Raw genomic sequence first — 25,174 nt, forward strand, 5'->3', positions numbered from 1 at the left:
TGCGATCATGGTCCCGCATGCCCTTTGCCCGATGCCCTTTGCCCGATCCCCCTTCCTTAGAATTCGGTCATTAAAAGAGGGCATCGTGTAAACCACAGACAATAATCCCCGAGCATACAGCAAAAGGGCATCGTGTAAACCACAGACAATAATCCCTAGCAGTCAACAAACCACCTTCTGAAACGGGCAACGTGTAAACCGCGCCATAACAAAACAAGAGGCCTGGAAGCCGACGTCGGGAAATTCACCCATACACACACGACGTACACAAAAAGCCGACAGAAAACGAAGAGCCGAAAAAAACAAACGGGCTTCGGAAAGTCCAGACACACATTAGCAACACAAAGGGTGGAATGCGGGCATGGGGCACGGGGCACAGCGTTGCTGTCAGCGGCAACACAAAGCAACGCACAAGTCGGCGGCCAACAAAAGAATCGAACGTGAGCATAAAAGGGAAAGAGGTCTGCGAAACCAGCAGTTTCCCCATGAACACAGGGTTTTAACTTTTCAATACATCAGCAGATCTAGTTTGTTAAAAAAAAATGGGTACATTAATTAAACCAAGAAAGGTGGTAAATCTCATAAATCACAGAGCGTGAATGACTCCATGACAACACATGCGGTTCCTGTCGGAAACAGTGCAAGTTTGTCACGATGATTCAGGCTTTCTTATTCGTTTCCCGTCATAGGCCTATATAAAAAGGGGGGAAAATGCTAAAGTGCCCTTTTGTAAAAGCGATCGACTACACACATAAATCCCCTGAAAGCCGGCATTTGTTTCTCTCTTCGGTTATAAACATTTGGTTGAACTTCCCTGTGACACTGGTGATCCGATCTATTTTAGAATCGGGTCAAAAACGTCTTCGCTCATAACAAAAATAATCAACAATCGAAAACATACCATGTTTTTCGACCAGAACCACCACCTATACATAGGCTACAGATTTTAATAAGCATTATATTATTATCTATATACACTCGGTTATAGTCACCCTTTTTTTAAAAAGAGCTTGCGAAGATGCTCTTGGAGTTTGACACGCACGGACCACCGAAACCTAGCTTAGACCCCCCACACAACATCGATTACGGGCATGTAGTTGGGTACATGTTCTACACGTTTTTCTTTAGCGAATTTTCAAAGAAAGAGACTCTTCAAGTTACATGTATTTGGATACGATAGTCACTTGATGTAAGAATTCATATGACAGTGATATAAGCATCGAAATCACACGTTGCTAAAACGGCAAGTTAAAACCCATCGGAGGGAGGGTTTAGAGCTAAACCAGAACGGTTTAAAATTTAGTACGAGTTCTGAACTGTTTTAGCTAAAACGCTTCCCGGTTTTAGCCAGCGCAGTTGACCCAGAGTAATACGTAACGCCTTTTATAATTTAAGTGGCGCCCTTTTGTATCAAACGAACAAAATACCACAGGGCCAGAAAGTATACAAAAAAACACTCGTGAACCTCCAAATTCTCCTCCCGTCAGCCATTCATGAAAAAAAAATCCGATTCCAAGCCCAATATCTCCCCTCAGGTTCTCTGGCCATGCACACGCGGTTGCATGGCCGACATATTTTCACGTGCTCGTACGATAATAATGCAGATATGAACGCAACAACGGGCCGAAGAGTAATTAAAGTAATATAGTGTAATACAAAGAAGACCATGGCGCAAGGCACCGATTGATTAATGTGGCATTTATTAATGTCACGTGTATTTGCACGTGATGACGTGCAAGATGTTCGGGCGTAACATCGAAGTAAAGGCCTACGAAGTAAAGGCCTACCTCCATGCTCGAGATCGCGCTCTTATCTTACGTACATCAGCGCGCGGTTTGGGTCAACACGGAAGTTCTACGTGACCTCAGAAACTGAGATAACCTCTTCGAGTTGAACTCGCTGTGCTTTATAAAACGGTGTCTGAATTAATGCTGGGTACGTTCTAATTTTACGACCGGCCTCCTGTGGTGAGCGACCGTTTTAACTTTTACCGGTTTAGCTAAAACATGCCTGAACATAGCCAGAACGACGCTTTTATCTTAACTTACAGTCCGTGGATTCAAACCGCAAACAGTAGTGGCTACGTGCAGCCGCAGTGAAGCTGATGGATTTCATTTTTTTCACTGTAAATTTCTGTAATACATGTATATATTTATAACAAAATATACACTGTTTTATATCTGACAACCAACCGAAATCACCCAAAATTTGTTGTTTTAATCGAAGCGCTTTTGTCTCGTAACTTGAAAACAAAGGTCAACGCGGTCTGAGCGCTGTAGGCAAAGAAACAACTAAGACACATTAAAAGCCTTTAAAAAGTGAAAAAAAATAATTGTTGGGCAGGTTTTTGTGAAGACATTGAAGAATTTTATTATAACGTTTTGTTTCATTTTATTTCACGTTATTTGATATTTGTTATGTGCCCTATTTTTTTTAGGGGGGGGGGCAATTGGGTCGCGCCATAAAATTTAATTAGGGTCGGTCGGGAATTGGGAAGCACAGTTTCTTTTGGGGGGGGGCATTTATTTCAGTTTTTAAATGTAGAGCGTCCGCTTCGGGCACAGTGAGATGGCGCTTTTTGTGACTGTGCTTTATGAATAGTATTGAGAAGCTATAGGATTGCAGGAGTCGAAAAGCCTGTGACGCGTAAGACATTGTACATGTCCAAAAAAATACAAACTGGCCGCGTCATCGGATATGATTAGTTGCAGATTTTGCTCAGAACGTTTTGAAGGCACTTTTTAGAAATACATGTACTTAAAGGCCTTCAATTACGAACAAGCAACTTACTTTTTATTCATCACATGACATCGAATTCGCTTGTCAAAGAAAATCGATATTGTGAAGGGAAAAAAAGGGGCAATACAGCCTTAAAAGCGACCTCTCAATTTAATATAAAACTTTTTCAGAAGTAAAGGAGGCAAAAACGTTTATTAATTCATTCTTAATCTAAAAATAAATGACCCTGCATATTCATGTATTCTATCAGACGGTGCCCTTTCTTATTTACATAAAAAAATGCGGTTTGTTATCAAGACAGATATATTATCTCCAGTCACACGCTCAAATTAGTGTCTTCGTACCGATTTGGAAAACGCATCAATTAAAAATGACAATTATAAGAAAGGCTAAAACAGACAAATAAAAAGCAACGGAAATAAGATATGCTGAATTAAGAATCTACGATAACTACTGAATGGAAACATCCCTCACACAGATTATGTAAATAAATACTTGTGTCAAATTAAATATTATTTATAGAAAATAAGGAGAAGAAAGTACTAGTAAAAAATCAGCATAATACTGACACTGGTATTATGAAGCACACTGCAAACTTGGCACCAAAATTATTTGTAACCCCATGGTGATCAACAAAACTAAATTGAACCTTCCCCTCATACAGGGAACAAGTCAATTATTGGGGAAAAGCAGTCAACATTTAAGTAAATTATGTAGCAATCCGGTGAGGATGGAATAGGACTATTTCAAAATCAGATGGTAGAACAGTGAACCGTAACTACATTATGCATGGACTATAGCAGCAGTAACTATATAATAATAGACATTTCAGGCCACATTTATTTGTAGACTTATATACATGTACAGTATATATATTAGAGTGAAAACAATGAAAGCAGGGGTTGTGATGAAAGTCACCGTCCCAAGGCTTGGGATTTTTTTTGTGATAGTAAGAGCTGTTTTCAAATTTGCGGCCAAAAGTAATTCCTAAAATCCAGTTGCTTGACCCCCACATTCGACAACTTGTGGAATGACCTTACGGAGGTTAGAAATGTACTTTCTGCATTTCTGAGGTGTGATTCTCGTCTTCCAGAAGAGGTCCAGTCCTTCAATCAACTCGTCCTTGGTGGATGGCTTGTGAATCTGAGTGAAAAGGAAAACGAGATTAAGTGGTTGGACAAGCATTTTGTGTGATGGACAAGAAATGAAGGGTACGTCCTCTTCACATTTTTCTGTCATTTTGAGGCAGAGAAGAGGCACAAAGGTGTGGAAACTGAGCTGTTGGTTGCTACACGGGTTCTCTCTACTGCAGTTTAACACGCTAGTTTTGTTGGGTGAATCATTATGTCGGGGGTCATGTTAATAAGCCTCAACAAGCGTCAACAAGATGTAAAAGCATTTTTAAGCTTACATAATATGCTCATAATATTGAGTGAGCTCCTATGAATATTTTAAACGTATCATAGAATTTAAAAGTATGTTCAAATGTGCGATTTTTAAGTGAAAAGGTATGATATCAACGGTGCTTTTTTACTGCGCAATAGTCGTTGCCTTGTTGCCATTTCGTGATTGGACGATGAACGACATTCGTTTGATGGTGTCTTCATAATCTCCAGCGCGAGTAGCTGCAAGCGCGGTCGCAATTAGCGCTGCCTACGCACCCGGGATCCGCACTCAGTATATACAATACTTTCAGAATCATTTTAGTGATGGTCTGTTTTCACAAATGAACATTTCATGAATGAACATCAAATGATCTATAATTACATCTTGAGATCGTTTAGACACGCCCCCATAAATGCATGAAAGTGAGTACGGAATTGAAGTGTTAAGTAATTAGTTCTTCCGGTCGCATCAACAGTCCTCTTTACTTATATTAAGTAGGATTTTTAAAAACTTTTAACTATTTTAAAATTAAAACAATGATTGAAAAGCAAAGCAGGGATCAATTTAATACGCATAATATGTACACAAAATTAATAAATTTACATTCGTAAAATATTTTTTTTTAAAAGAAAGCATGAGTATAGATGAATAATATAAAAAAAATTTAAAGAGAGAAGTAATTACTCCATTCCAAAAGTTTATGCACAAAATTATTTCCAACGAATCATTGCAGATAGCTTGCAATGTTCATTTGAAAATCGATATATATACACAGAAGGGTTTTGTGAAATGATTAAATTTTTCGTTTCCCCTTTTCTGATGTATCACTATGTGAACGAAATGTGTCACAGAAAACCTGCAGTATCTGGTCTTGTACGATGAACATGTACATGCGGCGCCCGTACGTGTACATGGTACCGTACGTCGTACTTGCGTACACGTACTTCAACGTCGTTAATTGTCCAATCACAAAATGGCAACAAGGCTACGACTATTGCGCAGTCTTTTTTTCCAACGGCCATCTTGTTTTTCGGGTGCGCAAAAGAGGCAACAAAAATGGTGGCGCTCGGTCGTCACCATAATTTTGTCGCCATAAAATTTCGTTTTTTTAAGCGGGATTGGGAATGAGAATTCCCCTTATTTCTGACATTATAAGAGATGTAGAAGTTTGTTGACTACGATGATAGCTTTTGCGAAGTTTTAATGTGCATTTTGAGCTTGTTGGCGCTGATCGTGTTCGTTGGCGCTTTGTTGACGCTAAAAAGCACGACCGTTATGGGGGGCAATCAATTTCATAAATGTATTTGTGACATACCTTTCTGATGAACCACTTCATCTCACTCCACACCTTCTCAATGGGGTTCATGTCGGGCGACTCCGGTGGCGTCTTTACCCACTTGATGTTATTCTCCGCCATGAAGTTCTTGGCGTAATTGCTCGTGTGCTGAAATGAAAATGTCGGGAGCGAACCGCTGCATTATGAAATTACTTCGCTTGTGGGAAAAAGACAAAAAGTCACAACTCAAAATTCTATGAACCTAGTCGCAATGATTTTGTGGTGCGTGCCGGCTCAAACATATATCCCGTTGTCTCTATGTATTTTTTGAGAAACCACATAGGGTGTTTGTTTGTCTTTACATGTATATGCTTTATCAAAGACCTGTGCAAACAAATCGATTTGAGTATTATAGTGAAATATTTAAGTGGGCCTACATCATGTTGAAAATCGTGTTCTGCAGTTGTTTCCGTGAAAAAAAACCTTAGCTGTAAAATGCACAAAGTGTTTAAATAAAATCCACAAAAAACCTACTTTTGGGTCGTTGTCCTGCATGAAACGATGTCCATCAGGATAAAACGTGTTCAAGAAGGGCTTCAAGCCTTCCTTCAGGATTCGGTCTGTATAGAAAGTTTTCTCCATGATGCCGTCGAATATCAACAGCTTAGTTGCCCCTCTCCTTGAGATTCCTCCCCAAACATGGACTTTCGTGGGGTGTTTTGCTTTAGGTTTAAGTTTTCGCTTGCCTTTCTCGGACACTTTTCTAAAAGTGATCTTTGCGTGGCTTTCTAACTGGACGGTCGATTCGTCGGTAAAGACGATGTCTCTGAATTTGTCTTGCCTCCGTATGCAGTCCAGTGCGTATTCACAGCGAAGGATACGATTCTCCAGTCGGATAATTTGGCAATGTTTGGTCCCAGTTTTTACCCAGCCGAGCTTTCTTCTCACTCTCTTAATAGTACTCAGCGACAAAGCATCACCAGTTTTTTCTGCAATGAGTTTCTTGAGGTCGCCCGCTGTTGCCTCGTCGCTTTTCTGCAGGGCTTCTTCAATCAGCTCGCGGTGGCAATTCTTCACATTGCCTCGTCGACCCGATCGCCGTGTCTCAGTCACGGTGCCTGTTGCTTTCCAGCGCTTTAGCAACAGGCGGATTGCTGACGCAGAATGGATGTGCCCCTCTTTGGCAAGATCCACTCGGATGCTGGAGCACCCCAGACCGCGTTTAGCAAGTTCAACGATACGAAGCCGAATTGTGAGGGGTATTCTATCTGGCATCTTAATATTTTGAAGTCAAGGGCGAGAGCGATGTATATGTGTGTGTGGGGGGGGGGGGGAGCAAGAAGATAGTACGCTACATTATGTGCACACTTGCCGTCGAATCCGCCGGTATGGACTATAGACGTCTTTGTGCGAAGGAAGTTGGTAAATCCTTTCATCCCAAACAAACGAGCAAACACAAAGGCCTGGCCAAACACCCTCCCGGCTCCCAACGCGTTATTGTCGGACCTTGCTGAGGTTGGTTTGAAGTTTTCGCGCCATGAACGTCTTATTAAAAATAGCCAACTCATACCGTCTCATACCGTCTTCGTCTAAGGTTGGAGATGGATTTCGGGCACGCTGTCCACGCCGTTGATCCGGCATGCGGCGCTTGGCTGCTAGGCAAAATCGTTGGCAAAAACGAATCACAACTTCAAATCAAATGGCGAGACTACCCCAAGGTTGAGCCATTTATATATGGAGATCAAGGGCATTCAAAGGTCATTCAAATGTGCATTACCACGGGTTACGAATGCGTAGTTCGAATGACAAAAATCCTTACACACTGAAATACCTTTATAAGGAGGTCCTTGGAACTTTACACATTTACCTTGTATATTATAAGCCGTATAACAGGTACCTTGTTTATCAGCAGTATTGATTTAAAGAAAAACAAAGGCTTGTTACCTAATGTTTCCTTGTCATGCAGCTGGATGTTGATTGAAAACAGCTGTTCTCAGAACTGGCCACAGATCTGCTGCGAACAATTAAATAAGTACTGTACTTTCCGAAAAGCATATCCCTTGCGAGAAGTATAGTTGTAGCATGAATATTATTTTTGGGGGCAAGATTAAAAACTTTCTTTTTTAAATGGGTTTTTCGTAAAGTTTTGCTGGCCGCGACAAGTTGTCTATTTCACTTACATATGCGTGAAGTTTTTTGGACTCCATTCTATTCGACATCGATTAGAATGAACACTGAGAGTACAAAACCCCCCTCCCCGTAAAAAAAGAAACAACGTAAGGGTTGGCGGGAAGTACCTTTGCGGTGCTTTTGAATTAATTCAGGACACCGAAATAAGCCGTGTACCTTGCTTTTCGGCAACATTCCATAGACACATCAAAGTCATAGGGCTCGGCAGCCGCTACATTATGTGCACGTCGAATCCGCCGGTATGGACTAAAGACGTCTTCGTGCGAAGGAAGTTGGTAAATCCTTTCATCCCAAACAAACGAGCAAACACAAAGGCCTGGCCAAACACCCTCCCGGCCCCCAACGCGTTATTGTCGGACCTTGCTGAGGTTGGTTTGAAGTTTTCGCGCCATGAACGTCTTATTAAAAATATCCAACTCATACCGTCTCATACCGTCTTCGTCTAAGGTTGGAGATGGATGTCGGGCACGCTGTCCACGCCGTTGATCCGGCATGCGGCGCTTGGCTGCTAGGCAAAATCGTTGGCAAAAACGAATCACAACTTCAAATCAAATGGCGAGACTACCCCAAGGTTGAGCCATCATGGATCGCGAAAGAAAACGTTCGGGCACCAGAGAAGCGTCGACAACTTCGCCGAGAAATAAAAGTTGACCAGTGGCCGTCTCTGAAAGCACCTCGCAATCTTCAAAGAGGAGACTCGGTGCTAAGTGTACGTGAGGATGGCACACCGGGAGAACCATTCGTAGTAGAGGTCAACGATGGTTTCATGTGCGAGGTAAGCGCGAGTTCAAAGTGTTCGTTTTATTGCTTATATACATTTTATTTTTATCTATCGACCTGTAATACTGCATGGGAGACCAAGAATGCATCAAATTTTTGCAAAATTGTATGTAATCTCGCACAACTTGGCTACGAAATGAACGCAAAGTAGGCCTCAGGTCACTAGTGTTATTCAGATCAGCATAGCAAATCTTGGGCTACACTAGAGTTTTAGTTATCCGTGCACTCTGAGCTAGCTTTATTCCTTTTTTTTCACTCCAACTTAATCCTTCTAAATCCTCCTACTAAAGACTTCATGTGAAAAAAAGCGAAAGCAATGCGAATTTACCGTCACGAGACATTCGTTGCGAAATTCGCCTGAGTTGAAAATGACTGCGTTCCACGTTTGCGAATTCGCAGTGCAAATTAATGGTAGCGTACGCTTTTGCGCGGAGTCTAAAGTAGATCCAGAACATTAATTAAAACAAAATTTGTTGAGGTAAAGGCTAAGGGAAAAGTTAGGTTTCGGTGGAAATATTCATCGTATCGTTATTATCATTACTACAACTGCTGCATTTTCAGGTGTTGACAACTACTGGACGTGTACTTCGTTACGAGTTCATAAAGGAAACCACGCGAGGGACAGCTCTCCCTATACAGGCTGGAACATCATCAGCATCCACACAACCACCTGTGACGGTAAGTGTTTTTTGTCATAACTTCTGGACTACTGCAAAGTCGTCCGACAATGGGCATTAAGGATGTGACGTCCCGACGTTTACACATGTACAAGTTTACCTCCTCTCGCCCGACCGCATTATTTCTTTTTATTTTGAGCATGCAGTCCCCCAAAGATGTTAACAAGTTTTACTCCTCTCGCCCGACCGCATTATTTCTTTTTATATTGAGCATGCAGTCCCCCAAAAATATGAACAAGTTTTACTCCTCTCGCCCGACCGCATTATTGCTTTTTATTTTGAGCATAGTCCCCCCAAAGATGTTTACAAGTTTAACTCCTCTCGCCCGACCGCATTATTTCTTTTTATATTGAGCATGCAGTCCCCCAAAAATATGAACAAGTTTTACTCCTCTCGCCCGACCGAATTATTTCTTTTTATTTTGAGCATAGTCCCCCAAAGATGTTAACAAGTTTTACTCCTCTCGCCCGACCGCATTATTTCTTTTTATATTGAGCATGCAGTCTAGTCCAACAAGAATATTAACAAGTTGTACTCCTCTCGCCCGACCACATTATTGCTTTTTATTTTGAGCATAGTCCCCCCAAAGATGTTAACAACTTTTACTCCTCTCGCCCGACCGCATTATTTCTTTTTATTTTGAGCATAGTCCCCCCAAAGATGTTAACAAGATTTACTCCTCTCGCCCGACCGCATTATTTCTTTTCATATTGAGCATGCAGTCTAGTCCAACAAGAATATTAACAAGTTGTACTCCTCTATCCCGACCGCATTACTCCTCTCGCCCGACCGCATTATTTCTTTTTATTTTGAGCATAGTCCCCCAAAGATGTTAACAAATTTTACTCCTCTCGCTCAACCGCATTATTGCTTTTTATATTGAGCATGCAGTCCCCCAAAATATGAACAAGTTGTACTCCTCTCGCCCGACCGCATTATTTATTTTTTATATTGAGCATGCAGTCCCCCAAAAATATGAACAAGTTTTACTCCTCTCGCCCGACCGCATTATTGCTTTTATTTTGAGCATGCAGTCCCCCAAAGATGTTAACAAGTTTTTCTCCTTTCGCCTGACCGCATTATTTCTTTTAATATTGGGCATGCAGTCCCCCAAAAATATTTTCAAGCTGGAGCATTTGTATTGAAGCAATCGCAGGCGAAGCAAACGTGCAGTACTTATATTATGTTACTTTTCTTCCTCAGAACGTGGCTGGCAAACAGAAAAAAAGCAAGGCAAGGACTCCACAGGCTTCCACACAACGTCGCCAGGCCCCCAAGAGAAAGGCACAACCAGCGAAGAAGCCAGTTAAAAAGGTAGTCCTTCGTTGTCTGCAGTTAGCAACTTTTAATTGAAGCTTTACGTATCAATGGGGAGATCTCCACCGGGGACAGGTGTCCTTCAATCTTGAAATAAGCAGAATCATATACATGTAAAACTATATTTTGTCCCTAAAGCTAAGGCCACCCCCCCAACTAAAATGTAGCACTATTTAAATTGGCCAATGTGAAAATATGCAACTGTTAAAAGGGATGTACGGGTAGACTAACTCTTCCCACTTCATTAAGTACCATTTTGCCCGAAAGAAAAAAACATCACAGAGACAAACAACAAATAGCGATCATCTTTCAAACATGTTATATCGCAACAATTTCGGCTTTACATATCTGCCTCTTTTGTGTCATTTTAAATTCATATGACCCGTCCCATCGTTTCACAATGGCAAAGTAAAAAATTATATCATTTTAACGTAACACTCAGGGTTGTTTGATTGAAATAAATTTAAATCATTGATGTAAAATCACTGTTTAAATCAATGGAAACAAATCAATAAAATCATTAATTTTTTTTTTTCAACCTCTGCTGTGTTTAAAATCCATGTAAGCCCAAAAATCTGATTGATTGTATTTTTAACAAAGAAGTCAAGATTTTTATCAACCTGCTAACACTGTAGTTACACTATTGACAGGTGAATTCTTTCTTCCTGCTGTCCTGGTTCTTTTAAAAGTGAAGTCTCATGAGCACTGCTATTTCTTGTATTTTCTTTTACAGCTAGCTTGTATGATCCGTAAGTGTTCCCCAGCATATGACAGTGGAGATGACTCTGATGCCAGCTTTGAATACATTTGCAACAGAACTGAGACAGAGCTTCAGGGACTCACCAATGCTGCAGTTGTAGATCTACAAGAAAGGATAAAGATACGGGACGCTGAAAAAAAGCTGCGGGATGCTGAAAAGAAGGCAAGGGAGGCTGAAAAGAAGGCAAGGGATGCGGGAAAACAGACAGAGGACACTACTGATGACCATGACTCTGACAGTAGAGTGAGCGACATGTCCCTGGATTCACCTCTGCAATCTCCTTCACCACCACCAAGATCACCCTCTACTTCACCGCCACCCCGATCTCCAACACCGCAACCTCGATCTCCTACACCGCCACCCCGATCTCCTACACCGCCACCCCGATCTCCTGCACCGCCACCCGATCTGCTTCACCGCCACCCCGATCTCCTGCACCGCCACCCCGATCTGCTTCACCGCCATCCAGGTTTTGCCTACCCCCAATAAGGACGTCTGCACCACCACCCCAACCAAGGTCGAGACCATCTCCACACCCCCTCTTTACGCAAGCACCACCACCACAATCCCAGCCACCCCGATCAACCTCACCACCATCGAGGTTTTCCCGGCCCCCCATAAGGACCTCTGCACCACCACCCCAACCAAGGTCGAGACCATCTCCGCACCCCCTCATTACGCAAGCACCACCACCACAATCCCAGCAACCCCGATCAACTTCACCACCATCGAGGTTTTCCCGGCCCCCCATAAGGACGTCTGCACCACCACCACCACCACCACCCCAACCAAGGTCGAGACCATCCCCGCACCCCTTCTTTATGCAAGCACCGCAATCACTGCCACCCCGATCTATTTCACCCCTTCCAGCTTTTGCCTGCCCCCCGTGAGGACATCTGCACCACCCCAACCAAGGTCGTTAGCATGGCTCCAACCTCAGCAATCCCTCTATATGCAGGCACCACCACCGAGATCACTACCACCGAGGTCACAGTCACCGCCACGCCACATTTCTTCAACACCTACACCCCCAACTGTCCTCACACCACGGCCCATTCAGCGACAAAATACGGTTGAAACCTGCATGTGCTCACTGACAAACACATGCTCAATGTGCAGAGACAAGTTGTTTCACAGAATAGATGAACTTGAAAAGAAAATAAACAAAGTGCTTGTAGTTAGCACCTCAGTCCTAACGAAATCCCAGGACATGGAAACCATAAACAGTTATCTGGATCAAGAGAATGACCAGGATGGAAATGCAAAACTGTCTCTGAAGCCAGAAGTTTTGGACAAGGTCTCAGCAATGTTGCCGAACTACAAAGCCATAACAAAGAAGCTGGCATCCATGATTTTTCTTGATGAGGAGAGAGTAAACGCTAACTGCAGAGGGGCAAAGGGGAAGCAGCAACTGGACAAGGCCAGGATTGCAGCCATCAAGGATGCTGTATGGAAGTTGGCTTCCGGTTCTGAGGAAGATAGAGAACACATCTGGCAGCAGTGCATCAAAGCTATCGATGAATACAACAGAAATACCCTAAGATCAATGAAGAGGCGCCTCTTTTTACAATAGACCCATCAAGGACATTTAAAGAAAATGTACATCATTTGCTTCTGCTGTAATTTTCAGAAATTGATGGAATTGGGGGGTTGGAAATATATAGCAAATATAGTTACACTGACTATTTTTAGGTTTTGGATTCGAAAATGCTATAAAGACCAAGGAAAACAATCATTTTCCTGTAGTCTGGTTCCCTGACTCCAATTAAGAAGAAACAAAGCAGTTTACATATACATGTACATGTATTGGGGGAATTGTAAGGTCAGGGAACCAGTCTAGCTGGCTTTTACCCGTTCATAGGTGTGTAATCGACTGCAAACAAGTGCCATGGTCAACTGGGGCCAGTATTTGAAAAAAAAGCCAGTTTTACAAAAATACCACTTTTCTTGAAAGTGACAGTATACCAGACGCCATGATTTTACAGGATGCTTTACACTGTCATTCACTAATAGTCCAGCAAGGTATTTCAAAATGATTTGGTACTTTTATTTTTTGATGTTTGCAAATGTTGTATATTCCCTTTAAGTTCACAGATAATACTTTAAAGCTGTACTGTACTGTCTAAATACCTGTATGATGTCCTTAAACTGAGAAATCTGCTTTGTGTATTACATTTTCCGCCTTTAATAATTTCCTGTAAACCTCTGTTTCCTTCCCGATCTTTTGTTCTCAACTCCCTTTCATTAATCACTTACGCACTTCTGCGTCCGTTCCTCTCCCCCCCCCCCCCGTTACATTTTATCCTCTCCCTTTCTAGTCCCTCCCCTGTTGCCATACCCCTTTGTTTCTTTGTTCTCATATCCACCCTCCCCTGCATCTGTTCACCTTACCCGGCCCATTCATATCTAATCCTCCTTTTATTGTGTTTCTCTCCTCAGCCCTTCATATTTGTGTGAGTCTACAATTGTTGAGTTCTGCACCTGTCATTTGTCTTTTAGCCTCTAAAGAAGAACTTGTTAAGTTCGAAACGATATGCCACATTAATGTTTAAATTAATTCTTTTCATGACATCAGTATGTTCGTGTGCATTGTGTAGGCTGCAACAATAAATTGGCTGTTATTGAAGTAAGTGTGTATTTATCACAGAAAGTACTTGTACTTGATCGTCAATCTGTGCGAACTTTCTTTTTATTTGTTTGCAAAAATCTTGCAGACTTATGTTGATTAGGAATACATGTAGTCAGGTGCCTGGCTGTGCTATTCATCAACGTTTACTTTTGCATGCGGTGTCTGGGGTAAAGACAATCAATTCGTTGAAGTGTGAGTTACGAAAACACCTCACTACAAATGTATTTAATTTTAAAATGTAACAATCCTATCCAGCCATTTTGCAGTATCACATTTTATATTAATACGAGCAAATTAGAAAAGATGGCTATTTTTTTGTATAAGTTGTGGGCGTAATAATCATAATGAACGTGAAAACACGTAATACACGTTGGAAATAAAAGCACCAACTACACCACATAAATTCATTACATGTACTTGCTAATTCATTACTATTAGAAATAAAGAAAGCCCTGGGGACACGAGGTTGTATTTGACCAAGGTTTCTTGGGTCCCGGGTCGCAAGACGATTCGAGATTTTTCGAGATTTCGTTCGAGACTTCAGAAAAACACCCAAAAGGGCCCGATGCTCAATATAAAAAGAAATAACGCGGTCGGGCGAGAGGAGTGTATTTTTTGGGGGACTGCATGCTCAATATACAAAGAAATAACGCGGTCGGGCGAGAGGAGTGTATTTTTTGGGGGACTGCATGCTCAATATAAAAAGAAATAACGTGGTCGGGCGAGAGGAGTAAAACTTTTTCATGTTTTTGGGGGGACTGCATGCTTAATATAAAAAGGAATAATGCGGTTAGGCGAGAGGAGTAAAACTTGCTAATATTTCTGGCGGGACTGCATGCTCAATATAGAAAGAAATAATGCGGTCGGGCGAGAGGAGTAACATGTTAATGTTGGGGGGCACTGCATGCTCAATATAAAAAAAGAAATAATGCGGTCGGGCGAGAGGAGTAAAACTTGTTGATATTTGGGGGGGACTGGATGCTGAATATAAAAAGGAATGCGATCGGGCGAGAGGAGTAAAACTTTTTAATATTCTTGTGGGACTAGACTGGATGCTCAAAATATAAAGAGAAATAATGCGGGACGGGATGGTCGGGCGAGAGGAGTAAACCTTGTTCACATTGCGACACGGCTACTGACTGAGAAGTTGTGTTCTTATTCCTCCATGGCCAAATCAACGCAAACTTCAGGACCACGAGGTACGTCGACCCGCGGGCAACAAGCGCGGTGCGGCATTGTTGAAACTAGACTCCGTGCTGGTCTGATCATGGTCTGATGGATAATATTACAACAAGCTATGCACACTGAAATCACCGTGTAATAAACACAGCGTCTCCAAAAAAAGACTAGGCAGAAAGTAACGCATGCGCAATTGTGTTTCAAACCTCTGGTTTCTTTCGCAAACTGTGATTAGCAAACTACGGATTTTAAACCGTTTATATACCACTTGCGTAAAATTTTCGAACTTGTGCAAAAATGCGTGCACGTTTTTCCCTCTTGTGCCGGTGAAACGGGTGTGACATTTTTTTTTTCTTACTGATGGCATAAATTCTCATAGTTTGTGAAATGAAAATTAATTCCATGGGAGGCGAAAAACTGTGAAAAAAATACCAATTTCAAGGTTTAACTTTCAATTACAAGGTAGGCACGGGCGATTTCTCAGTAGGAAACCCCCTCGACATGCCAAGCTTGGATCATCCCTCTTAGCAACGTTGTCTTACGTGGAACAATGTCGCAAGGCATTTCTTTGCCATAAAGGAGAGGGTGTTTCGTGTAGGAAACATGAATAAAATGTTTACTGATTAAAACAATGACACAATTGGCACACACAGGTTTGGAAATTGTTTTTAGCAATCACGATATTTTTTAATTAAATTTTCAAATTGAAAATCCCACTGCTGGTCTGTTGAGGCAACATACGTGAGTGAAACTGTAACTCGAACAAATCGCCGATTTATTAATCGCCGAACAATACCGGCGATATCCTGACATTTCAGATATGTAATGTTTTTATCACGAGTCATTATACTAACAGCTCAGTTACTTCTCCCACGGTCTCGGTCAAAGTCCAAGTGCGGACAGTGGTCACATTTGACCATTTTTTCATTTTACCATCGTCTCGGTAGAACCCTACAAAAAATGAGTCCAGTGCGGACTTCTCCCAAGGTCTTGGTAAAATTTTCCCGTGTCTAAAGTCCAAGTGCGGACACTGGTCACATAATTTTGACAATTGTTTTCATTTTACCCTCCAAAAAGAAAATCCAGTGCGGACTCGGCTTATCATCTTCGGCATCATGCCTACGGTACGAAAGACCACGTTAACAGGCTTTTAACGTAGATGGTATGGCTTCACACATACTTTTCAACTTTACTGAGTTGTCCTTGAGTAAACACACTTCAACCATGTCCAGCAAGATAATCCCCCAATCAATGAAATAAACAACCTCCTGTAGTGTAGACAACACAGCCGTTGGAGTGATGGTTGGAACTACATGTACATATGTACTGTCAATATGGCCAGGGGCGGATCCAGGATTTTCAAAAGGGGGGGGGGCACAAAAACTTTGTGCGCGTTGCACACATAACGAGACTGAAGCGCGAAATCCCTTGCGGGCGGGGTTGAGGGCACTGGAAGCTCTACGATTTTAGATGTTCTCTCCTACATCATGAGTATTTTAAGCCATTTAGAGCAAAATTCACAATGTATATTTTTTAATTTTAATAACACTATTTTTTTTCTATCAAATATAGAATTTCAAGTCACTGTTGATGTTAGTTGAAAATGAACCCCAAAATTAGAAGGTGCAGATGACAGCCCCCGGGTGAAAAAAATGAACATGTGTTATTTTGCGAGCGAGCGGAGCGAGCGAGCCAAAAAATGTCATCTTTACTATTAAAACATACATTTCTACCCAGAAATTTGCCTTGCAAACAAAGAAAATAAAATAAATTGAATTTCAGTAGGGGACAGCCCCCACCCCACCCCATTTTGGTTGCTGTTATTGTCGTTTCATTTTTTCTTTTTTTTGTGCTTCCATCATCATTAGTAATAAATTATTCCATTTAACGGAAATGCAAACTGCATCCAAATTCCAATTTCCAAAATATGAAAAACTTTGCCTGCACAAATTTTCCGAAAGCGGCAGCATTCCTGAGCTGCCGCTTTCACATACAAGGTTTCAAAATAGTCATATACAAGATTTCTAGCTACGCAACCGGCAGTCCCAGGCATCACAGGGGAGCCTCCTAGCAACAGTATTTCTAAGCAACCAGGTTGGAATGTGATGGCATGCAGCCATGCACCTGTGGCTCAGATAGCTAATCACTCCAGTTGCGCGTGGAAGGAAGTCATATTCATGAAAGCACACGGTCCGTGATGAAAGCAACCAATGGCACATTTATTTGCGGGGAACCGGCTCATTTCATTGGCTGAGATACTATCATCAATGTTTATCATCTAAGAATCTTCCAATTACTGGTGAGAAGTTCTCAAAGGCCTTAAAGTTGGGTGGCCTACAGCTGAACCCAAACGTATATGCTTTGTAACGAACAAGAGTGGCATGTATCAATTTGAACAATGCGGCTATCAATCATTCTCTGGAAAGGCCTTTTCGGAGCTGAGATTTTATTTGGGCATTTTTTTCCCCCAGAGACAGGGGAAAACTTTATGCGAAAAATGTGGGTAACTGAATTGAACGTGAAATTTCACCTCCGTGTTGTGTACATGCACATAGATAAACGATTGGGGATGATATTCCAAGTCCAAATAATTCGTTAAATGTAGGGCTCCCGATGTCTTTTTTTCGTAGTACGATTTTATTCCTCGCTTATTTAAAAAAATAAAACTGCATGGCCTACATTATTTTTTGTAAATGTTACTCTAGAATATAATTAATTCGGAATACATTTTGAAATTAAGTTTGAAGTCAAAGGGCTGTTGATAACCTTATTCGTATTCCTTTTTACAACTAGGAAAAACTAAGCATAATTCGTATTAAAATTTCCCCTGGAATCTACAAAAGAAATAACTGAGAGTTCAGAACTTAATGGGCTAGGGTGTTTGAAATTGTTTTACTTTAAAAATAAATCGAGAGAACAAGACATACTTAATCGTATTAAAATAACCCCTATTTATTTGATGTCTCTCTCTATCTGAGTCCGGGACAATATAAAAGGGATGACGATTAATTCTTCGTGTATTTAAAAAATAAAACGCATGGCCTACATTATTTTGTGAAAATGTTTTACTCTAGAATATATTTTGACGCTGTTATTTGAGGGATGTTGTTAATCCTGATAATATTCATTTAAAAATAAGAAAAACCGAGCATAATTCGTATTAAATTTCCCCTGGAATCTACAAAAGAATTAACTTAAAGTGCAAACTTTAACGGGCTAGTTTTTTTTTAATCATTTTGCTTTTAAAAAAATAATTAGAGAACCAGACGTAAATCTCTCTCTGAGGCCGGGAAAATAAAAAAAAAGGGGGATGACGATTTTATTCCTCATTTATTAAAAAAAAACACATGGCCTACATTATTTCGTGTACCGGTACATGTTCTACTCTAGAATATATTTTGGAATATATTTTGACATGAAGCATTAAATGCAAGTGCTGTATTAAATGTGCCCCCTATTCCAGCCGGGAAATAGAAAAGTGTCTTATAAAAATATATTCTTGCTTTGAAAGAAATTTTGAGACAATGATTGACAGGCGACCTTCAAAACTTATACATTGTATATTTTGGTTGATAATTATGTATGATAGTTATGTTCAAAGCGATTGATTTGATGACCGCCCGTCCGCCCGCCATAATGGTTCCGCGCGTGAACATGACCACATGGACGTGCACATTAATCGGTAATAATCGTTCTCTGTCACTACTGTATTGGTTTTTACCGTTCAAATAAGAAAACTAAATAACATTTCATACACGTGATTACTAAGATATTTATATCAACTTATATCAAGACATTCAGTTGTAAAATTGTAAGCTGGACCATTTAGGCAGGTTCCTTTATCGCACTCATTATAGGATTAGTGGGGATAACAATCTTAATCCCCTAATAAATCATGCACTCTCCTTTTATTAGAAAAGATCCAAAAATATGAATGAGGACGGGCCCAACCAATGGTTGGGTCGGCTCCTTAACTGCTGGGCTTGTCATGCATTATTTCAGGTTTTTACGTGTCCCTAAAAATTCATTTTCGTCAGAAAATAATTCCTTTATATGACAATTGAAATAAAAAACGTGTAAAGATGCACCTGAAAAATCCCATGGACAGCTTAAAAACAATGCCACAATTTTTCGAATGGCCCGCTTTCGCGGCTTTTTGACCCAAAGCCGCGCCCACTTACGCTACTTCTTGTCAAGGGCCATAATATAATGTTTATACACATACCCGCTGACCAAAAGTCATGTCCGTGATCACGTTAGTGGCTAAGCCCGTCGAGTTCCGTATTAAACGGCCCAGCAGTTTGGCCAGACAGCCGACTATTTCATTCCCGTCGAAAAAATATTAACAACAAAAAATGTATAAGCTTTATCTTCCCGTGTGGATTTCGTTTTGTTCAGAAACCTCGTCAAAAAGACGGTCATGATGACGATCCTTACGAGTAATATAAACACAAAACAAATTTCACAGTAGAGATCGCTTTTGTAAACAGAACTGCTCAAAGAGTTTACTTGTAAAATTTGTGTACTTGTTAACTATAAAAAGGAGGGATTTTCCTTTTGACCAGATTTTCACACCCCTTTCTCAAGAGTGGAAGAGGAGCACGGGCCATGCAGGGCTCACAGTTCAATCATAGAGCTGTGTTTTATTTCAATTCAGTGCGGGCATCGTGTCCTATGTCCCGAAGAAATTTGTCGCGGGCATTGTGTTTGTTTACCTGAACATTTCACAAGCATGCCGACGTGCGGGCATTGGGGCTTGTGGTTTGGGAAAATGCGGGCATTGGGGCTTGTGGTTTAGGAGAGTGCGGGCATCGGGGCTTGTGGTTTAGGAGAGTGTGGGCATGGGGGCTTGTGGTTAGGAATTCTAAGAAAGGGTTCGGGACCCCCAATGCCCGGCAACCCATAGGTCCCGATAAACGGGCATTGTGCCATGGTAAATTCTGGGCGGTACTGTATCTATAATTTCCAGGAAAAAAAATTAGTCATTCAGAATATTTTTAATCACAAAAATTCACTCTGAAAGAATTATGAAGACGTTGCCACAAAAAGCTCATTTGATGCTTCACATTTAATTTAAAAACATTTTTTCTCCCATCCGTCGCACACAACGCCATCTTTGATCTTCTGAAACCACCTCGCGAGCAGGATCTATTAATACGTGATCCAGAGCAGCTATAAACACGCTGGATCACTGATCGCGATCCGGATCTTCGCAAAACAAACAGGCCATTAGAGTCGGCCGACCAGCTTTGGAAATTGATACAAAAATTTGTCCTTTCTCGGAAATGACAGCGCACAAGGTGCCATGATTTTACTTGTCTAGGAGCTAGACGTTGTTATGGTTTGATACGCGATAACCCGCCGCAGCGATAACCTGTCACCGCGAGAGGGCGCTATCACGTTCAATCAATATCACCCACGAACCGTCAGTAAAACGTCTAGGCCAACTCCTAAAATCTCCCGAAAAATGGGGGAAACTAGTGCGCATGCGCGACTTCTGCAGGTAATTACTGTCCATTTTCAGTCCCACACATACTACACATAACAAAAGAGCTGACCAGTGAAGTTGCACAAACGTCTTGCTGCATCTTTTATATTACTGGAAGAAATTTGAGAGTTTGCTTCTGAACTACTATGAATTTTTTTCTAATTGCGCGCTGCATATATTAGGCCAAACAGGTGCGCGCGCATTACACAACCAGTACGAATTGGCTTAGGTGTTGTTCCCTTTAAATTCTGATTGTCTAGGGATGAACCTGACGTTGACACTGGATACAAAAATCCTTTATTTTAATTTCATTGGATTTTTCATGTTGGGTAGATACGAGTTAGATACATGTGCATTTTAATATTCAATGTTGTCCTTCAATGGGGATAAAAATGCCCTCCGTGATTTGTTAAAAAAAATCTCATGATTCCTCATTTTCTGTTTTGGTTTTACGATTCAGGAGGCGGCGACGTCGGAGGAGGAGAGCCGTTTGCTCAAGATGCACGACACGGTCCAGCAGCTTCCCCCGCCCCACTACCGCACCTTGCAGTTCCTGATCAAGCACCTGGCCAAGATGGCTACCCACGGAAACCAGACTGGAATGACCACCAAGAACCTGGCCATAGTCTGGGCACCAAACCTCCTCAGGTATGGTTTAATGATGGGTGGTGCTAAGGTCACCAGACCTGGTTGTAGTCTGGGTACCAAACCCCCTTGGTTATGCTTAAAAATGGGGTGTGTCCTGGTGCCCAGATCTAGCCATAGTCTGGGAACCAAGTCTCTTTAACCCTAACCACCCTGAATCCTTCAAAATCCTCTTTGCCAAAGTGGAGGAATTTGGAGGATTGAGGTTACATGGCAAAAGTGCGTTACTGATTTCCTAGGGTGCACTTTGTCAAGGTCGTGGGCCAGACCTTGTGCTGTTTTTGCTCAGCCATGCATAAATATAGACCTGGATTATGCATGAAATCCTCCGTACCGCTCCAGGATGTCACTGGCCAAGACTCAACATACTGACAGTCACTGCCGCAGGATTTTGCAGGATTCAGGCTGTGGTCACCCATCCACGGACCATATTCAAGAAATAATGGAAGAATTTGTAGGATTGAGGCTACATGTACATGTATATGCTATTTTTTCTATGAGCCCAATTGGAGGATTTTGCAAAATTGAGGCTACATCCTAGCAAAAAGGCCTAGGGAGTTGAGTTACTGTTGTGAAATTACACAGGCTTTATTGCCCAACGATTATAGATTAACCCTCCTACTATTTAAACAGTCACAGACAGTCAAAATTTCCAACCACTTCCCCTGCTATACTTTTAACACAGGCTAGTCAATAACAGTCAGATCATATGTCAAGCAAGCACTGTGACTAGTCAAACTCAGTCAACAGACCATGAACAGACAAAGCAGACTAGTTGTGGACACAGCTGACTTATCAATTACCCACAGTCAAAGCAAAGCTGTATCAAGTTACATAAACAGTCATGTAAGTCATGTACTCAACCACCGCAAGCTTGGTGGTCGAGTGGTAAGACATCTGCCCTAGAAAGCAGGAGGTCGTGGGTTCGAGTCCCACCCGAGTGATTTTTTTCCAACTTTCACTCCGGAGGTAACACACTGAGTATACAGTGTTTATACGTCGGTGAAGGGCAACACCTAATATTGATAAACAGTCATGGCAAAGCAATCCTGCTTTATGTGGGCTGGGAATTTTTAACTATCGAAAACAGTCACTTGATTGATTTTGACTGAAAGGACTAAATTTTATAATTATCTGATTTCCTTTGTCTCAGAATGGAGGTCCTTGTCTTGAACTAATGGCTAACATTTTTATCCCCCTGGCTTTCAAGCTAGACAGGGGGATACTGCGATCGCGTATTCCTTCTGTCTGTCCATGTGTGTTCCTGTTCACTGTAAGTTCAGTCATCAATCTCAAACAAACTTGAAAGGTGCTCTGTGGAGAGAAGGCCGATGTCAAAAAAATCCTTTCCAATATAGACATTTACGAGGTCTCTGGAGAGCTCAGCTCAGTATTACGAATAACTCTAACATATGTTAGTCCGGTGTCTCACCCGAACTCTCCATTCAACCCAAACTCCCCATTCAACTGAGAACTTGTGCCTGCCGGGTGGACAATCAAGGCCGTCACTAACAATCGTCCTTACTAACTGCCTGTACATGTACCGGTACATGTATACAAACTGGCAGGTTACCAGGCGAATTGCGCAAGTTTTACGTGCAGTATTTTTGATTATTTGTGTCTGTGGTTCTTTTACCTTTCAGGTCTAAGGACTTAATCCTAGCCACTGCAGCGGCCTTCATGGAGATCAAGATCCAGGCCACGGTGGTGGAGTATCTGATCCGCAAAGCCGACGTCATCTTTAATGACAAACTCTTCCCCGATGTCCCGGGAAGACGTGAGTACAAACAATGGATTCATGATTTCAACAAAAGAACTTCACAAGCCTTCACACGCAACTTATCCTCAGTTTCTAAGTTTCTGGAAAAATACAATTTTCCTTGAAAATGTTGGCACACCAGGAGCCAAAATTTTACTGGATGCTTTAGACTGTCATTCCCTAACAATCCAGTAAGGTATTTCGTGAGAACTTGATCATTTCATTTCATGATGTTGGCAAATGTTGCATCTTCCCTTTAAGCGAGATACGACCTTGTAACATTCTAAGACTCGCGTTTCATGTAAACGCTATTTTTAGGACCTTGTTGCCCTGACACAACATTTTGTCATTCACCAGTGATGGGTCAGGAGATGCAACGCCCCAAATCCCTGGTCCTGTCCACCCCGACCAAGCTTCTCTCCTTGGAGGAGGCCAGGGCCCGCACTGCCTCCCAGGGGGCGGAGCTTGACGACAAGCCGCGGTACATCGAGGTGGGAGGTGGTCCAGCAGCGCTACCCAAGCAGTACCACACCGTCATAGATTTGCCGATGGAAAGGTAAAAATGTCTAAAAAATCTTAGCATTTACGTATAAAAGTGCTTTCTACAGGTATTTCAAAGTATTCTTGTAAAAAAAAAAAATTAAAGTCTGTCACAAGCCAATATGGTTCATCAGGCCAGCGTTTATCTCCGGTTACCTTGGCATGAAAGGACTGAGAATATTTCTGGATGGGATGCCAGTCCATCGCAGGTTACTCCCCAGCTAATGCTGGTACCCATTTATACTCCTGGGTGGAGAGAGGCAGTTGGAGTGAAGTGTCTCGCCCAAGGGCACAACATGTGACCAGCAGCTGGATTCGAACCCCTGACCCTTTAATCATGAGTCACAAACCCTAACAACTAGCCCACCCTAGCTCCCCAACAAAGTGCGATTGGCTGTGCCAATATGTTTTCAAATGAGATGATGTTTTGCTGTATTTTCGTATTAGGAAGAGCACCAACTCCGACAAGTCTAAGAAGTTGCCTGTTCGAAAGGCCTTCTTCCTAATACATGTACATCAGCACACAATTTACAGTCTCTTCCTTTCTTTGTGTTTACTAGAAAAAGAGCCTTCTGTGCCAAGTCCAAAAAACATTGCCAAAGCTGGAAGGCACTTTCCATATCACTGAAATGTTTTCTGCGATGTGCTCTTCATCAGTTTACTGAAGCTTAAATCATTTTTCATATGTTTATAATTTTTTTCAAAATTGAACAAAGAAAATCGATTGGAGACTGGGTTGGAACCTGCAACCTCCGGATTGTCGTTCCGGTGCTCTACCAACTGAGCTATCCAGCCCTATGTTGGCGCTTAGGCGGTTCCCCATGTTGTCAATGTCTTCGTTCAAGGGGCACTAGTCATAAGCCATAAACCCATTACATGCCATGTAGCCAGGGATCACGCCCAAAGTCACGATGCAAGCAACATTAGCAATGCTAATGAATGAAAGGTTTGCAGAACACAATGTGCGAATATTTTCTCAAACTAAGAGAATAGTTCTGAAAAGAAACGGAGGTATAAACTTGACGTTCCGGCCATTATGCTCTGACCGTCTTCAGGAGAGTGCCTAAATTCTAAGAAAGTAAACATGAAGTAGCAAAAGCGTAATCGGTGAAGTGTGAAGTTGCATCCTGTTTGGATGCCAAGTATTGGTAGTTAGGAGTTTAGAGCAAGCTTGCTGTGCCCACTGAAGTGGAACAGTTTTATACCTCTGGTTCTTTTCAGAACCATTCTCTTAGTTGAGAAATTATTCGCACATGGTGTTTCCGCAGACCTTTCATTCATTAGTATCTCCAACATGCAAAGCCTCAAATCTTACTTATTAGCAATGCTGCAAACTTGGGGAAAAAAGCAAACAGGGATCACTCGGTCAGTTTCCCTTTGTGATGTATTCGAAAATGTATTTGTTTTTTTTTAGAAAACGAGCCTCCTTCTCAGCCAAGTCCAAGAAGTCGCCCGGCTGGAAGGCCTTCTTCTCTCGCTCGGGCTCCAAGGAGGGTAAGAAGAAGGACGGGGAGGAGCTGATGAAAGGGCTGGGGCGCAGCGGCCTGCGCTCAGTGCGCAGTGTGGAGTCCCTCAACTCCAGTAACTCCAGCTATGACGGCCAACGCAGCGGCGACAGCAATGGTGAGTGATACGGTCACAATAATTACAGTCAAGTCAAGTCCATCACAAGTTAGTCACTAGTCCGGTCACTAGTTAAAGGGGATGTAGAACAACAAAGTAGGCCATCAGCCTGGGGGTTTGGTCGGTATCAAATGAGGGGAATAATGCTCATTGTGATTTTTGGCAAGGTGTGCACCCCTGTAGTTG

The 25,174-nt window shown here is 41.9% G+C and overlaps 2 protein-coding genes and 1 non-coding gene across 4 annotated transcripts in view; all 3 read left to right on the forward strand.

Annotated features, from left to right (window-relative positions):
• The window catches only part of LOC119735505 (rho GTPase-activating protein 32-like), a 72,011-nt gene that overhangs the window by 40,812 nt on the left and 6,025 nt on the right, over positions 1 to 25,174 (forward strand). For both annotated transcript variants that reach the window (XM_038209216.1, XM_038209217.1), the window contains 4 exons: positions 20,882 to 21,069; positions 22,710 to 22,843; positions 23,183 to 23,381; positions 24,780 to 24,988. In XM_038209216.1, coding sequence (XP_038065144.1) covers positions 20,882 to 21,069; positions 22,710 to 22,843; positions 23,183 to 23,381; positions 24,780 to 24,988 — 730 coding nt within the window. The remainder of the gene's footprint in view (positions 1 to 20,881; positions 21,070 to 22,709; positions 22,844 to 23,182; positions 23,382 to 24,779; positions 24,989 to 25,174) is intronic.
• LOC119735506 lies at positions 8,040 to 9,159 on the forward strand. The gene is made up of 2 exons (XM_038209218.1): positions 8,040 to 8,366; positions 8,933 to 9,159. Exons 1-2 carry the CDS (start codon positions 8,046 to 8,048, stop codon positions 9,107 to 9,109), a joined length of 498 nt encoding a protein of 165 aa, XP_038065146.1. The 5' UTR covers positions 8,040 to 8,045; the 3' UTR covers positions 9,110 to 9,159.
• Positions 21,938 to 22,010, forward strand: Trnas-aga. The gene has a single exon. It is a non-coding gene; the product is annotated as a tRNA-Ser (tRNA).

The sequence above is a fragment of the Patiria miniata genome, unplaced genomic scaffold, assembly GCF_015706575.1.
Source record: "Patiria miniata isolate m_02_andy unplaced genomic scaffold, ASM1570657v1 HiC_scaffold_29, whole genome shotgun sequence".
Classification (NCBI taxonomy): Eukaryota; Metazoa; Echinodermata; class Asteroidea; order Valvatida; family Asterinidae; genus Patiria; species Patiria miniata.